General features: G+C 32.8%; 1 protein-coding gene across 1 annotated transcript; it reads right to left on the reverse strand.

Annotated features, from left to right (window-relative positions):
- Nucleotides 1-200: 200 nt before the first annotated feature.
- On the reverse strand, nt 201-17480 carry LOC129229991 (acetoacetyl-CoA synthetase-like; the record flags this gene model as incomplete). Its single annotated transcript, XM_054864376.1, has 5 exons — nt 201-1293; nt 8677-8879; nt 10361-10419; nt 11354-11423; nt 17387-17480. Coding segments are annotated over 5 exons (618 nt in total), but the record flags the coding sequence as incomplete, so codon positions are not given.
- Nucleotides 17481-17486: the final 6 nt, after the last annotated feature.

Below are 17486 nucleotides of genomic sequence, written 5' to 3' on the forward strand. Positions count from 1 at the left end.
AAAAAAAAAAAAAAAAGCAAGTCAACATTTTATACTAATTTTTTCAGATGCACTTTTTTTTCACATCACGTCTTCGTTCGTTCTTCAATCCTCACATTTTCTTCCCTTTCCAAGTTCTTCAACTCTTCTTGCTCAAACAGATAAAAATGAAAAATTTATTTTGCTACTACATATTAGTCATACACTCCAAAAATAAGAAACTTTATTCAATTTTGCTGTTTACATTTAAATTCACGTACAAAAATACATCAAACAGAAGAATAAAACAACTCTTTAAAAATAATAGACTATTCATCTTTAATATACGTCAATAAATATGTACAATTTATATACATCTGAAACTTTCTAAGTTAAAATTTATGCAGAGAAGTACGTAACTATCGTACTCCGAAGGCTCCAGTACTTAAGGGAAGCTGTAAAATCATATTTTATGTGTACAAAAGGATGAAATTTCACTTATTTTGAATGCAGTTATAATAAAAAGCTAAACAACACATAAAAAGCTCAGCAGATTAAAACGAAATCCGTTTGAAATGATCCTGAAACAATACTGTACCCTGGGAATAGAAAAATAACACTCCTCGAAAATCCTTAAATCCTGCAAATCGGTCCATAAAATTCTCATCCGTTTGTACCGATGAATAAGGATTATACCGAATATTATTGAATTATATCAGGCATAATACTTATTAGTCCGTTAAGTAATGAGCATTCCCTAAAAACCCAATAATTCTGTTTCGTCCGTTAGTATTTTCAGAACGATATTACACCGTTTTGTAAATTTACAATCGCTACCGTAATTAACAAGGGTAAATTTTGGGGGTTGTGCCGTTTCTATTACCAGGGTGCGCTATAGTCCTCAATTTTGTCTCAAAAATGAAAATACTACAAAATTCAACTTGAACACAAAATACTCTATAAGTTAACAAGCAAAAAAAATAACTTAAAACATGAAATAAAACAGATAAGCAAAACAGTCAGCACAAAAAATATAAAATAATATGAATATTTATAACAATGAGTAGATAAAATATAAAACAAATAGAATTTTATGGTACAACAATTTCTCTCTATTATCCGTAAATGGATCGTAGGCAATTTTTACGAAGAAATGATCTTGTAATTGAGTTCAAGTTTGGCTTGCATCACGGTTTTGTTGTAGTTGACCAGTTCTGGGATATCGCAGTAGTGTATGAGACATTCGGGATTTTTGATGTTCATGACTTCTGGGACCTGGTTGGTGGCCACGATCTGCCGGACAACGCTCTCCATCCTTTTGTTGTTTAGATTGTACTGAAACATCAAAGAAATAGAAATGAAACATCATAAATGGTACAACGCTCTCCATTCTTTTGTTGTTCACATTGTACTGAAACATCAAAGAAATAGAAATGAAACATTATGAATGGTACAACGCTCTCCATCCTTTTGTTGTTTACATTGTACTGAAACACCAAAGAAATAGAAATGAAACATTAATAAATGGTACAACGCTCTTCGTCCTTTTGTTGTTTAGATTGTTGTGAAACATCGGAGAAATAGAAATGAAACATCATAAATCGTACTTTTACATGCCAACTCTTTTGCTTAATTTCATGCCATTATTATAAAAATTAACGTCGTCTTTTTGTGTTCAAATTGTGCTGAAGCATCAAAGAAATAGAAATGAAATATTATAAATGCTACATCGCTCTCCGTTCTTTTGTTTGTTTAGATTGTAATGAAACATCGAAGAAATAGAAATGAAACGTCATAAATCGTACTTTTACATGCCAACTCTTTTGCTTAGTTTCATGCTTTTTTTATAAATATTAAACAAATATGTATAGGACTCTATCACCTAATAGGATAACAATGCCGTGACCAAGAACCCCTCAATTTTTAGAAAACCCTAACTGAATAAAATTGTTTATGATCGAATGTTAGAAAAGTGATCATTAAAAAAAATTAATTGTGGGTCGTGATGACACACGATATAAGAGAAACTTTTATCTTTTCTTTTTTTTTTTACTTTCTGAACTGTTACTTCATCCGCACGTTTTCTCTCATGCCACGCTCTTGTTCTTTTTGCACCCGACTGAGGCTTATTCATAATGAAATTGTATATTTTAATGAATAAATGGGATTATAAACAACAAGAAAACTGAACAATACTCGGATTCAGCTTTTCAATTGTTTCGGAAAACAATGAAAATATTAGTAGTAATTATAAAGTTAACTTCGTTAATAAAAGTTAACAATTTTAATTTCAAACGTTTACTTATTTAATGTAGATTACGCTTTAAACTAATGACTTGACTTGAATCAAAGAATCCTGCATTATTTGAAAAGTTTAAATCCACGAATGTGTGGCTGCTTAGGTTCAGCATTGAAATTAATTTGTCGTGCTGCACCATTCTCATCTCGAAGAGTTGAATCAGCTTTTTAGTAGATTGAACTCACCAGGGAATTGCCAAGCATTCGCTCTACCCACGAGTAAACTAGTTGAGTCAACTCGGTTCAGTTTTAACAGCGTTGTGGAGTAGCTCGAATAAATTCGGCAGATTAAAAGAAAAGTTGATGCAATTAAGTCACCTCGTGTGAAGACATCGAAAAACGCCATTCAACTAGTAGAGAGGCAACTTTTTCGAAAAGTTGATTCAACTAATCCCCTTGTGTGTAGGAGGCCTTTGATTCCGATGCACTGTTTTGTGCAAATGAAAAGGCAAATATAAAAATTAACTGACTTCACTACAACTGATGCGGAGACATTTATTCAGAATTGAAAATCTTTTCGGGTGCATATGCGATGCATGATACTTGGATGGCTGATTCTCAAAAATGTTTCATTACTGCAAAAATGCACGGATTTTTTAAAAACTAAGATTTTTAACCGACTTCAAAAAGGAGGCGGGTTATCAGTTCATACCGTATGTATGTTTTTTTTTTTGTTTGTCCACTCATAGCGTCTCACCTAGTGAACCGATTTTGATTATTCTTTTTTTAATGGATAGGGGATGGCTCAACTTAGGTCCCATTACTTTGTTTGACCATATTTGTTCATTAGAAAGAAAGTTATGGGCAAAAACAGTACATTTTATGCAATTTCCCTATTAAATGATTAAAATGATATTATAGCGAAGTACGCACTTTTCATCCGTGGATAACGATGGCTCAGTGGTAGAATTCTCGCCTCCCACACGAGCGACTCGGGTTCAAATCCCGACTAGGACAAAGTGAATTTTACTAAATTTTCGTTTCTACTGTTTCCCGTATTTTCTCGAATGATCTATTAATTTCTGTATCTTCAAAGTCTGGAAAGTTCCAGCACTTTCTCAAGTTGTATATAAGGAGATGTAACGTGCATTCGTGGTTCTGAATAAAGATCTCGAGTTGAGACTAACGAGTATTCGCTTCATTTGGCTTTCACATTGTCTTCGCTATCTTCATCTACGCGACAATATGAAACTCATTATTATAAAAGTTTGGTGCCATATAATAGTAATTGTAATGATAATTTTGAATAAAGGCTTTTCTAAAGCAATACAGTGATATAGAGCCGAACTTCTTACTATGTAACTTCTTACTTTTACTGAAATATCTACATTTACACTAAAAAGAATGAAATAAAAAAATTTTGAAAAAAAAATAGAACCGACTTCAAAATTGCTCTAAAAAAGTGAAAAATAATTTTATTCTTTAAACACCATCGATAATGCTTTTAAACATAATTTTTGAAGTTGGCGCAAAAAACGATAGATAAAATCATTCACAGTCATAACTCAACTACAACTACAAATTTAACCAGGCCCAGTTTCTTCACTATCACATAAATTATGTATTGATGACAACATATTTGAATAACGATATAAATGTTTCGTTCGTAACTTTGAATGCTTTTCTGAAAAAAATATGAACAAAGCATGGTTACACTGGATTTTACGTTTTGTTTTTGCGCCAACTTCAAAAATTATGTTTAAAAGCATTATCGATGGTGTTTAAAGAATAAAATTATTTTTCACTTTTTTAGAGCAATTTTGAAGTCGGTTCTATTTTTTTTTCAAATTTTTTTTTAAAAACACAGTTTTTTTTAAAATTGTATTTAACCAAAGCGATATTGCTCGTTTCCAAATGATACGGTGCTCCAGGCACATTTTGAATTGCTAAAATGGAAAACAGACGTTGTAGAAGACTAATTTCCATGGAAATAAAGGACTGCAAGTTCAATACAAAACTCTACTAAGCATTATGCCAAACTATCTTTATCAAAACAGGGGGGAGGGGGAGTTGTTTTTAAATTTCAGAGTCGTGGTTAATCATCGTGATTTTCTAAAAAAAAAAAAGGCTTTAATTCGTAAATATTCAAAAAAGCAGCTTTTTAGCGACACCAAAGTTATGCCTCAATGTAGACTAAAAGTAACTCAATCTAAACATCAATGGAGCAAGAATGTATTAAAATGTACATAAAGTTTTACTTTCAAACGCTACTTTTTCAAAACGTCAACTTTAAAAACTCATTTTCCTTTCCTTTAAAAAAAAAAGAAAACTTGACATATTGCTTTGAAAATTTTAGCACATTTTATTTATGTATTCACTAGCTGTACCCGACGCGCGTTGCTACACCAACAAAAAAAAATACATCATTATACTGATTTTCATGACAATCGGTTGAACGGGGCAGAAGTTGCTACTCTGCAGTGCCACTTGGTGGCGAGTGGCTTCAATGAGCATATGATGCACCTTCTCCGTGGAAAAATACATATATATAGCAATTTTCATAATAATCGGACCAGGTATCAAGTAAAGCCGTGACTATACTCAAATTTTGTACTCACGCAGTTTGCAAGATCAATCAATCGCTAAAAATATCAAATAGAAAAAGTTTTAAATCCCCCCGTAGCATGAAAAGCCATAAAACAATAAAGAAAAAATTTAATTCTTGAAACTCAAGAAAAATGGCAACAGCTAACTTCTTATCAATGAGATCTTTCACGCGAATTAATTTCTGCAGCCGATCATTTTATTCGTATTTATCCAATGGATTGTGACTTAAATTGGAATAGAAAAGGAACTATCGATCGGATTTTTTTCGAGCTGGTCTATAAACATTCCCAGTACCAAAAATAACAAACGGTGAAAGTTTCAGCCAAATCTGCCGGGTAGTTTTTGAGTTCATGGATGACATACAGACAAACATTCATTTTTATATATATAGATAATTATACTTAAGGGAAATGTTTGCTTTAGGACTCACGCTTTTTCCTTAACAGCTGTTTTCGTGTTATACAACTATCCTTTTTTATCATTTAAAAAGGGACTATTGGTTAAAATTTAATAAATTGTGAAATAAACAGAATTGAATTAAAATTTCACTCCAGTAGACTCTTAGAAATCTGTTGAAAACACTGTGAAATTATTAAGTTTCTATCATTAAAAGTTTTTGAGAAAACAGTACATAAAATTTAGCTATATAACCTTACGCATACACGAAGTACCGACTCCCCTCGATTGTTCTATTTTAGTGGTGCAGTAAGTAGGGGCCTCAACCCCCTTTAAAAATCTATATGCAGACCCAGGGGTGGTTTATAGAGTGTAATGACACTCCCCTCTACCCTAACACGAAGAAATATTGCCTTAAACTACATTTCAAGAACTTGAATTTCTAAAAATTTCCAAATTATCGGGGGTGAGTTGAGTACCGGACTCTTATTTGTGCTTCAATATTACTCATAGGCACCTATAAGGGGGGGGGGGGGACAAGTGGTGACTCAAGCCCTCCCCCCTCCCCCATCTTTAGAAATAAGAATTTCCTTGCTTTTAGTATTTTTTCTTTGCAAAAATGTAAAAATATTTTTTCTCAAGCCATTAATGAATAAGTTATTAAAAATGTCAAGTTTCAATAACTCTTATCTGAACTGAAATCGGTTTCCATGGAGAAAATATCTGCGCCCCTTCTTAAAATTTGCATATGATATTACTTATATCCCTCCCCCGCCCCCTAATTTGTGGTTTTATATATTAATAATAACCTCTTTCAAAACCAGGTGCTGAATCCGCCCTTGAAGAGTCCTTGGTTTTGAGCCATATTGCCATTCCTAAAATGTTAATAAAGATGTAAGGACTCTTATAAAACAGCTCTCCCCCCGAGGGAAAATTCTGGTTGCGGTAGTATACCCTGTAATTACACACTTACTCCATAAAACTTACTTTTAATACTCATTCTTTTTACACATGTCAGTTTTAGTGCTGCCATCTATGAATTACGTATGCAACTTTAAAAGGGGGTCCACAGTATATATAAGCTGTTGTTGATTCTTTTACTTTCCGGCAAATAAATTCATGATTATTTTATTGAAATAGTTATGTTTTTGTAGTTTGATAACATATGGCTCGTACCGGGGGGGGGGGGGGCTGCCCCCTTTCTTTCAAAAGGAAAAGGGCCATGCCCTACTACTTTTCCACGCTCAAATCATCGATCGATCAAAAAATGCAAGTATTGATGAATTCACACGTTTTAACAAAGAAGAATTGACTTAAAATGTGTGTTTCATATTTTTCTCACGTTACCATTACCATAAAACTCAAAATAGAGCTTGGAATTGGAAAGAGGGAGTCTACTGCGGCTATCTGTCAAGATTTTGGAGGCCGTGTGCCGAATTTTTTTCTAACATCACTTTCACTGTTTTGATGTTAAAACCAATAAATTAGATAAATTTTCCGATAAAGTTAACTTTAAGGATCCCATCCCCCTAAAATTCTCCCATCGCACTCCTCTTTTGACGTCCTCCCCCCCCCCTTTTTTTTTGCTGCACCAGCCGCCTATGCATTGGTATTTTAATGGTGTCACTTGGTGTGCCATATTGCTTGGTATTATTATTAAGAGTTTTATTAAAACGGTTGAACTTGTTTGTTTTGAAATTGTCAGCACTTTTATGCAGGAATTGTAATACGTAAAGGAAGAGAAAAATAAGTTTTTTTTTAGATTCTTCAATTTGTCAATATCCAGCTCAAAACAAATTTCCGTGAGATACGTATACTGCCGTGTGCAGGTAAAGGGCAGTAACTGCTATGTTCTCATTTTTAATTTTTTTTGCATTTTGTCATTTATTGTACGTAATTTTTATTGTACAAGCTCGCGTATTAGGTTTCCGCTGAAAGAAAGACACGAAAAAAAAACGTCAAATCCCAACAATTCCCTATTAGTATTGAATCCACCACAAATTTCTTCAAATATCTCGAAAACTCATTTGTGCAGATACTGTCGTTTACCTGCACACGGTAGTATTCTAACCCGTACAGAGCCATCCATACAGGGTATTTATGAATTACGGTCAAACCCGCTTAATGAACTAGCATTTTGCATCGAAAAAATATTCTAAAATGCCTGATGTTCCATTAACCGGGATAAAAATAACATATTTCATTGGTTTGGTACGTTGAAAATGGAATACATTAAGCGAGCTATTTTTTAACCGATATTCTTATAAGCGGGCCCGCTTGTACTGCATTTATAAAGAAACTTCCTTAAAAAAACTACTTCGTGTTTAAACAATTCTTTTTTTTTCTAAATTTTGATCCCTATTTCAAATATTTTTCTCAACAACGTTAATATACTTATACGTGTGAATATTTCACGGTTCTGATTAGATTTAGACGATTTTCATCGGTTGTGGAAAATATCTATGCCAATCCTTTGGTTTGCATATGCGCAAGAGGGCGCTTTTCGCTTATATGCAAATTGACCACCACAAACTAAACTGTCGGCTCAATTTCGTTACATGTTCTTTTTCATCTTAGCTTTGATGTTTGTCGGCTAGTGGCAGTGTTTGTTCACAAGGACAATTTAGAAGCCTTTACAATGGGGTCGTTTCCAAAATTTTAAAAGTATTTTTTTTTTCTGAAAGAGCATTCTTAAAAACATAAATTTAACCATTTTAAAAATAATTTGGCAATATTTAATATTTTTTTAAAACTTATTTTAATCTGTGCTCAGATTCACTTTCATTTTTTACGCTTCTGCACATGACATCATAAGTGATGAAATGCCATTCACTCATGCCATTAGCGCAGAGCGCAATATTTATTTTGCTTCTGAATTATCATAAGCTGAAATGCGTCAGACAGCAAGCGTAAGCATTCATTGCGCCAGTGGAGTGCACGCCAAGATTCATCACTAGTGACGTCATAAAGACCACGCATTATTTGAAAAATCGAACATTTAAAAAAACAATAAAAAATTAAACGTTTTGAAAATAAAAGATTTTCCCTCGCTCCATGTTATTATATTTTGTTCATTTTATGAACTTCACTGACTAAAACTAGTACTTTTGACTGATGGAAACAACCCCATTGTAATTTCAAAGTAAAGTTGTTTTATTCAGTAAGTTACCGCCACCATTTTGTTTGGCATTCTTGGCTTCCTTAAGAGGTTTTCCACCTCCAAGCTCAGTCACTTCCTATGCCAGGCTATTAAGTGTTAATTAGCACGAAACTGCAATCCTCGGCTGGAGTTGGCTGAGCTGGCGGTGTATTTCGTGTAAAGTTGTTTTAATTTTTAGACAGTTGCCTATAATTTGTTTTATACATCTCCACCTAAATGGACAGAAAAACGAGTCAGGCTCTATCCTAGACTTTTGCTTTTGGGGGGAAAGATAAGAGACTCGGGGCTTGTTGTAAAAAACTTTCCCTCATACTTACCGGGACATCTGGCACTTCCAATATGACCTGCGGGACGTAGTCCACCCAGAGTTCTCGGTTGATGGTGTTGGCGATCTTCTCCCTAATCTGTTGCGAGAAGGAATGTCCTTTCCTCATTTTAACGAAGAGGACGGCCCTGGTATCACCGTTGTACTTGTCCTGTCCCACGCATATGTAGTCCTGGAGCTCTTCCATCTGGTGAACTGAAAAATAAAAAGTCTTATTTAATATCAATCGAAATTGCAGTTTTGCATTCAAACTGGCTGCGTCTCCCGGCTTTTCAGGATCTACCTCGAAAATAAAAGGTATGTCAGGTGACGCGTGTTCAACAATCAGGCTTAAAAAAAATTTAAAAAACGTCAAATTTTGCGGAATATTGAGGAAAAATAACCAAAAAGGAGACACTTTAAATCCCCAGATTACAGGAAAAGCCTCAAAACAAAAGCCAGAATTTTATTTGTTCATATTCGAGAAAAAACGTGACAACAGATCTTTCTTCTCAATGATTTTCTTCACGCTACAAATTTTTAATAAAAGCATTGTTACAGAAAGTTGAGATGAAGCACTGAACAATAATTTGAATGGAGGAAAGCCCTCGAAAAATAGGTATTTTCTGTCGGAATCTAAGTATCCTAATTAATAGTTTTTAATTGATATATCCGCTAATTATTGTCGGAGGATTATGTTGTATAGCCAAACATAAAGACGGGAAAATTACGAATCTATCGATACCTGGTTCGATGGTCAGTTCTCTGGCGTTCGGGAAAAGTAACTCGGACATAGATAGATAGATACGCTCAGTTTTTAATTATGTAAGATAAGCCAAAGTGCTAAAAGTCCATGCAAAACGAGACAAAATTGTAGTTTTTTGTTCAATATGTTCACATTAATAATGGTAAGAAATTGCAATTTTCCATGTTTTCAAAGGGTTCAAAATACAGAAACTATACTTTTCACCTTACTGGAAATCTTTTATAAAAATAAAACTATGAAATATTTGAAATTTGAACATGTTGATATAAATTGTCTTTTTCATTCTGAGAATAGGTCATAAAAGCATATTAACTATTCAGGATATTTTTTCCCCGAAAACCGTTACAATCTTATTTTTTGTTTTACGCAAACACGTCTTGGAATCGTCCAAAAAATAAATGAATTAAAACGAATGAACATAAAAAAAATATGAAAAAGAACTTGATCAAAGCAGAGAGAGAGAGAAACTAAGTAAAATTGTTTCACACCTCCATATTTCTCTATGCCTATTCATAGAGCTGACAAAAATAACGTGCATTGTTGTTATATTGTGTTTAATACAATCACTTGTAATAAAGTGAAACGGTACATATAAGTGTGATAAGTGCTTTGAGTATTTTACAACATTTATTACCTCAATAACTGCAGAAAAATTTGTTAACTGTGAAATGTTTAATTCTTATGTTAAAGGATAAATACATGAATTTCTTTATTGAAATCTCAATACATTATTTTCATTTATTCTTAAAATTATTCTTTTGTAGTATGTAAATATTAATCCGAAAACCCAATTCGACTAATATTCTTAGTCAAGCCTAGTTTTTCTCAAAATCTAGGCGCTCAGGGGAAAAAAAAGTTTGGATGAAGAATTGTTAGTGTGGTGCCACGATATAAGTAAATTTACTATGTTCGTATTTTTTAAACTACTTACTTGCAAAATATATATCACCAGATCCAAATCTTTCGCCGTTCTGCTTCAAGGTATCGTCACTGAAATAAGAAACACGAGATTAATAAACGGAGTATATCTTCTTTCGTGGTGTATTCAATAAATAAGAATAAAAGTATCAATAACTTATAAATTTCTCAAGTAATCGTTAATAGACAGAACTAGACACTAGAATAGAACTAGACATTGGATTAGCAAAGGTGAAAGTTTAGAATCAAAGTTTTTAAATGCGTTTCTTAAATGGGTTACTTTTTATTAGGATTATTATTTCACCACGGAAGTTGACTGCTGTAACTGGTAAATACTTAGTTTTACAAGATTTAAATAACTTATATTCGCAATTCAAATAAATTACAGGAGGCACTACAGTATCTGTGTCAGGCCGTGGTGACCTGATTGGTAAGCCGTCGAGCTGTATCTGGAGGGTCGCAGTTTCGATGCCAGCCGATCGAAGATTCTCCGTGTTTAGTAATGGTGATGGGAGCACTTTAAATATGTTCGTGGTTGCAAAGTCCTCCAAGTTCCGATTCCAAATCAATACCTCTGGGGGTGCTGGATCAGGGATTTCTCGGCTCCTGGTGTGCATCAAAAACCAGAGCTCTCTTCAGGGCCACATCCAACCGGTTAAACCATTTGTAGTCGTAAGTACGGGAGAACCTGAAGTGTAATAGTATAGTCTCTGTGTGAAAATCTCTTCAGGGTCCGACCCAACCGGTTAAAAAACGTGTAATGGTAGATACGGAGGACCCTGGAGTGTAGTATAGTGTAGTCTCTGGGTGTAATGATGACTGAAAGAAATAAAACCAAGACTACTTTGGATATGGTCTGTTCAGTGGGTCATTTGCTGTTTTCGCACAAATTTGAAATGTTTTACTGATGGCTAAATTTCTTAAATCAAAGCAAGGTGGAGGATTCAATCTCTAAAACTGCGAATATCTGGTGAAAGTGAAATTATTGTGCAACTTGCATTCTTACCTTCTTCCGATGACTACAAGTCCATTTGTACGTGGGTTTATCCAGCATTCATCATTTTGACTCCATACACCTTTTGAAAGAGAGAAAGGGGGAAAAAAATACATTAGAAAAATTTTATTTTGATTTAGTTTTAATCAAATGAAAGTGAATAAAACCGAGTGGGTATTATGCAGTAAGTTACCAGCCAAACTTTGCTTGCAATTTACGAGTTGAACCACACCATGGTTGCAGACTCTTGCTGGTGAGGTAAATTAACTTTATCTATCAGTTTGTAGACTCTCTTAGCTTCAATGACTATTAAAGAAGTGAATAGAAGAATTTAATGAAGCTCTTACTTTTTCCTCCCGCTCGGTTATTCACTATTCCAGGCTGTTGAACTGCAATCTCTGGATGTGATGATCGGGCTGTCAGAATATTGCATGTAGTTCTGCCTTAGCCCTATCATATATGGGTGGTAACTTTCTGCTTAATACTTAAGCTTCTGCTTCAAACAAGTTGTTAAAAGATATTTTAACACATGTTTTTCTATTTTTGTAGTTTGAAGCAACAAGTAGTGTTTCAAATAATTTTTGCTTTCATTGTAAATGAATTAGTTTGAAAATACTGTATTCAGGGGTTCCATGAAAAAAAAAAGTTATCATTAAAAAAGTTCCCTTCATTAAGGAAATAAAGAAAAGTTGCTTTGACAGAAGTACTAGTCTAGCTTAGGCGTTATTTTTTCTCAATGACAACAATAACTTGTCTTAGATGCTAACGAAGTATATTTTCTCCAGTTTGAAATAATTTTACTTCAAAAATAAACTTTGTAAATGTGCAGATGTTAAAAGTTATGAAAACGATTCTTTCTCTTTCGGTATAAATATTCGTCGGAAATGAAATTATTTTTTTAACTTTTTAACATGTCCTCATTTGAATCGATTATTTCAGAAAGAGCGTAAGTCCTACGGGAATCCATGGGACTTACGCCCTTTCTGAAATAATCGATTCATTTATGACAAGGGCAAAACCTTAAAAGTTGCCGAAAATAGGGAAATAAAACACGAATTATACAAAATAGAATGAAAGTTAAGATGATATTTTGCAATAGCAACTGACCAACATTTGAAAAAGCGGGACAATTGACACCGATTAAAAAGAAAAAAAAAACCCCCTATAAATTGTGATAAAATTCCGAAACATCAAGAGAAAGATAAAAAGTTTTGAATGATTTCAAAGCAGAAGAAAAATCGAGAGCGAAACTGAACGAATCATTGTGCAATGAATAAAATTGTTAAGTTGTTTTATTGATAAATCTTATCAGCGAAAGCTTCTGGCTCTTACTGAAGCATTATATTACTAATGGTAAAATAATCTTTTAATGTGATATAATCAACAAAATTTACAAAGTAAGTTTAAACTTAAAACTAAAAACATAATGAATAGAATAAAATAGGAAAGCAATGGTCAGGGGCGGTCCGAACTAAAATTTTTGGGAGGGAATAAATTTTCTATTTGTCGAATAAAACTCCGACATTTACCGAATGTTAAAATGTGAGCAAAGCATCGCTGGAATTTAAACAGCAAGTTCCGTTCAGAACTAAACGAACCTTCTTTTCCGTATAATAATATCGATTATCTAGTATCTGATCCATAGTCTCAAAATTAGCTAAAATTTCAAATTATTTCGAACAAAACTAACCGTACAGGAGTCGGATTCGGAGTCAACTGCCCTAAAATTCTAGGAGTCGGGAGATGATTATCAAGAGCTATTTCCAACAAATTTTGTTTGCAGTGAATCCGCCTTTAAGTTCGGGATCTAAATTGACTTTTAATTTTACCGTAGGCACTAATGTTAAAGGATTTGAACTGTTCAAAATTGAACGGAGATTCGTTCAAATCAAAAAGATTTTTTATACATGTTCTTATTCAAAAACTTTTCCCTACAAAGTTTTTTTGAAGCAAATTCGTCTCTAAGTTCGAGATTGCTTCGAATTTCCCCGTAGGCGCTAATGTTTAGTTTTTTTTTTTTTTTTTGAACTGTTCAAAACTAAACGAAAAATTGTTCGAACCAAAAAGTGAAGTGTGTTAATGAGGTGTCCTCGCCAAGATCTTTTGAACAAAAAAAAAAAATTTGTTCGAATCGGATTATTCACTCAAAAGTTACAGTATTACCCCGCATTATTCGGCAGGCCGCAAAAATGGCGGGAAAATCGAATTTTCTGACATGCCGGACAATTTGAAGTTTATTTTGCAGAAAATCAAATTTACTTTCCCCATTCAGAAAGCAAACCACTGCAAGGAGAAAAAATAAATCCCAAAAGTAACCTTCTTTCAAAAAAAAAAATCTATTGCATATAATATTTGCTTGTTATTTAGGTAGGTCATTATTAATGGATTTAATTATATGCCAATAAAGTAATCAATTCAGAAGCAATTATCGTTACTGCGATTTCTTCATAATTTCTTTTAATAAATTATTTTAGGTTCCTTTTAGAGGTGTAAGTTTAATGTTTATTTATTCAATAGCTATAGTAAATTCTTTAGCACTGGTTTAGGGGTAGTAACTTACTGCTTAAATTATTGCTTACTTAGTTTTAATTTAATTTCTTTTAAATTATTCGTTATTAAACTATATTTTTCTCGTTAAAATAACAAATGACATTGTTAGTAAATATTTTCACAAAATTGAACTGTTTATTAATACTAATAAGATATGTATAGAACTTATATTCATTTTTAAGCGGAACACATATTTTTTTGTATTATTAATTGTTTTTCCTAACCTCGATTTTTCTGGCATGCCGAAAAAGACCAGGCAAGTGTTATTGAAAATTTGGTGACCCCCAAATTTTACGGCAAGCCGGATAATGCGGAATAATACGGTATTAGAGAGGGACAGACCGACAGACATTTTCCCCATCTCAATGTCCAACTTTCCAATTTTTAATTTTTCGATATTTATTTATTTTATTTTAATTTTTATTTATTTATTTATTTTGCGATATTTTTAAGATACGTTAAGCCTTTTTTAATGCTTTTTTTTTTCTTTCTCTAACTTTTACTGGGAAAGTAGGCTCAAACGAAAACTACAAGAATGCAATGATATCTCCAAATTTGCAAAACCGTCAGACAAAACGTTCCGAAAAAAGAATTTTTTGCGTGGTCACAGTGACCTCACGAGGGTTCCCATCGGGGCACCCTTGGCGATAATGTTTGGTGAGAAAAATTGATTAAATTTGTAATAAATGTATTGATCTGTTAAAAGAAAAGAATGGGATTGTATTTCTCGATCAAAAGTACTGCTTTTAGTCACTGAAGTTGATAAAATGAGCAAAAAAAAAAAAAAAATGGAGCGAGGAAATCTTTTTATTCTCAAAACGCTTAGTTTTCAATTAATTTTTTTAAATGTCCGTTTTCTTTTAACAAGGCGTGGTCTTTATGACGTCACAAGTGATGCACTCCACTGGCGCGCTAAACGCTTATGCTTGCTGTCTACCGCGTTTCCAGGTTATGATAATTCAGAAGCGAATTAAATATTGCGCTCTACGCTTGCTATCAACCATATCATTGTCAGTGTATATGAGTAAAGAAGCGAATTAAGTATTACGCTCTGCGCTAATGGCATTTTATCAGTTGTGATGTCATGTGTAGAAGCGTAAAAAATAGAAATTGAATCTGCGCACCGATTAAAATAATTGTTAAAAAAATACTAAAACTTGTCAAGTTATTAAAAAAATTTTCATCCCACAGTGGCTCAAAGTGTTCGTACACCGACGACTTTCAATGAATTAGGCCCCTATCTATTGTTTAGAATTAATTTTTCGGAATAGGTATTTAATTATAAGATCTATGATTAATTTTTAACACAACTACATGAAAAATTTTAATGAAATATTAAAACTTAATGTTTAAAAAATCAAAAACCAAGAAGTGCCGGAAAATTTATCCCCCACAAGTCTTCGTACTATTTAAAAAATGTCTATATATTATTGAATAATCTAACTTTTTATTAAGTTAATTTTTAGTAGAATATGATTCATCATCCACAACAGCTTTGGAATGTCTGATAATAGATTTCAATGGGTTTTTTTTTTCTTTTTTTTTGCGTAATTTCTGAGTAAGTGTTCAACCACACTTCGAGTTTTACTGTTTCCAGCTCTTTTTTCGTATCAAAGATATATTTTCGTCCAGATATCTTTAAATATGTTACATTAGGTTCAAATAATGAGATTGAGGGGATATTTTCTAAACTTTAGGACAATTTTCGAGGCACTAGACGCAAACGTTGAAAACCGTGTGCTTCTTATCGTTATCTTGATAAAAAACAAAGTTGTTTCCGATAACCAAATTTTTGGCTGAGAGTTTAAAATTGGTTTTTAAACTGTTTAAATGAACAGCATGATTCATTATTTCATCAAAAAACTCCAAACTACCAAGTCCTGATGCTGATATGCACCCTCACACAAAAACACCTTCACCGTCCTAATTAACTGGTCCAACTAAGTTCTTAAGATTAAATTCCTAATTTTTTCTTCTATTTACAATTATACAACAATTTTACTAAAAATGTTGAATTCATTTTTATTTGTAAGTAAGACGTCATTCCAAAACGTTTTGAGCTTTTTCATCATTGATTTTCCGACGAAAAGCGTAAGCTTTCTGTTTTCCGCACTGGCAAGAAAATTTCTGTGAGAAGAGGGCTCATTCAATTCAGCTAATCAGAGAACTTGGGGAACAATTTTAAGTGAAAATTAAATATAAACATTTTCATTTAACTCTGCAGAAATTTTTTATACCACTCAAATGTGTATTTTTCATAAACTTTTTAACTGTAAATCTCCGATCAACGCTTTGTCAACTTTGCTAGTTGACCTTTTCTTACCTTGTTTTCCGTCAGATTCTTTTCTTTAAAGTATTTTATCAAGCACTTTACTATAGAATGGAATAAATTAACTAATTTAGAGACATTTCAAACCAATTTACCGCTAATGTGAGGAAAAAATTCAAATTTCGAATGGCGTTTGTGGTTTTTTACGAATACCAGACATTTTAAAGTAATAAGCACATTATTAAGGAATAAATAAACAAAAAATTCTTCTATTTACAATTATACAACAATTTACCCAAAAATGTTGAATTCATTTTTATCTGTAAGTAAGACGTAATTCCAAAACGTTTTGAGCTTATCTATCATTGATTTTGCGACGAAAAGCGTCAGCTTTCTGCTTTTCGCACGAATAAGTAAATTTCTGCTTGAAGAGGTCTCATGTTAATCCAGCTAATCAGAACTTGGCGAACAAGAATAGGTGAAAATTAAATGTAAAATGTTTCATTAAATTATCTAGAAACTTTTACAGCACACAAATGTGTATTTTTCATAAAGGTTTTAACTGTAAATCTCCGATCACGCTTTATTAACTTAGCTGGTTGACCTTTCCTTACCTTGTTTTCGGTCCTATTCTTTTCATTAAAGCATTTTATCAAGCACTTTACTATAGAATGATATAAATTAACTAATTTAGAGACATTTCAAACCAATTCACCGCTACTATGAGGAAAAAATTCAAATTTCGAATGGTGTTTTTCGTTTTTTACGAATACCAGCCATTTTAAAGTATTAACCAAAATTTAAGGGAATAAATGAACAAAATAAAGCCAAATGACTTTAAAGGGTCAACAAAATGCAAAAATAATAATTAAAAAATATATATATATACAATTTTAATCATGAATTTATTCGAAAATATTTGAGTGTATGATGACTTTTGTGTCGTGTTATTTCTCTGTCTCTTCGTTTTTTGATCTATTTCAGAATTTAAAAAAAAAAAAAGAGATCATGAATATTTTGAGAAAACTACTGGGTTTCATTTAGAATAAATTCAGTATTGCGTTTGTCTAGTTTTACTAAAAAATTTCAAGGTGTACGAACACTTTTGGTAGCCACTGTATGTTTTTAAACATGCTATTTCAGAGAAAAATACTTTTAAAATTTCGGAAACCGCCCCATTCTACTTCTAGATATTTATTGGGAGCCGTCTTTAAAATCCCACTTACCTGGGTATTTGGAGAAATAGGTATCATTCAGCCGACTGTGGTTCACGTCCTTCCACAGGAACACGGGGAAGGATGGAGAGGGCGTGGCTATTACGAGTTC

This window comes from Uloborus diversus, chromosome 9 (genome assembly GCF_026930045.1).
Source record: "Uloborus diversus isolate 005 chromosome 9, Udiv.v.3.1, whole genome shotgun sequence".
NCBI classification, from domain to species: Eukaryota; Metazoa; Arthropoda; class Arachnida; order Araneae; family Uloboridae; genus Uloborus; species Uloborus diversus.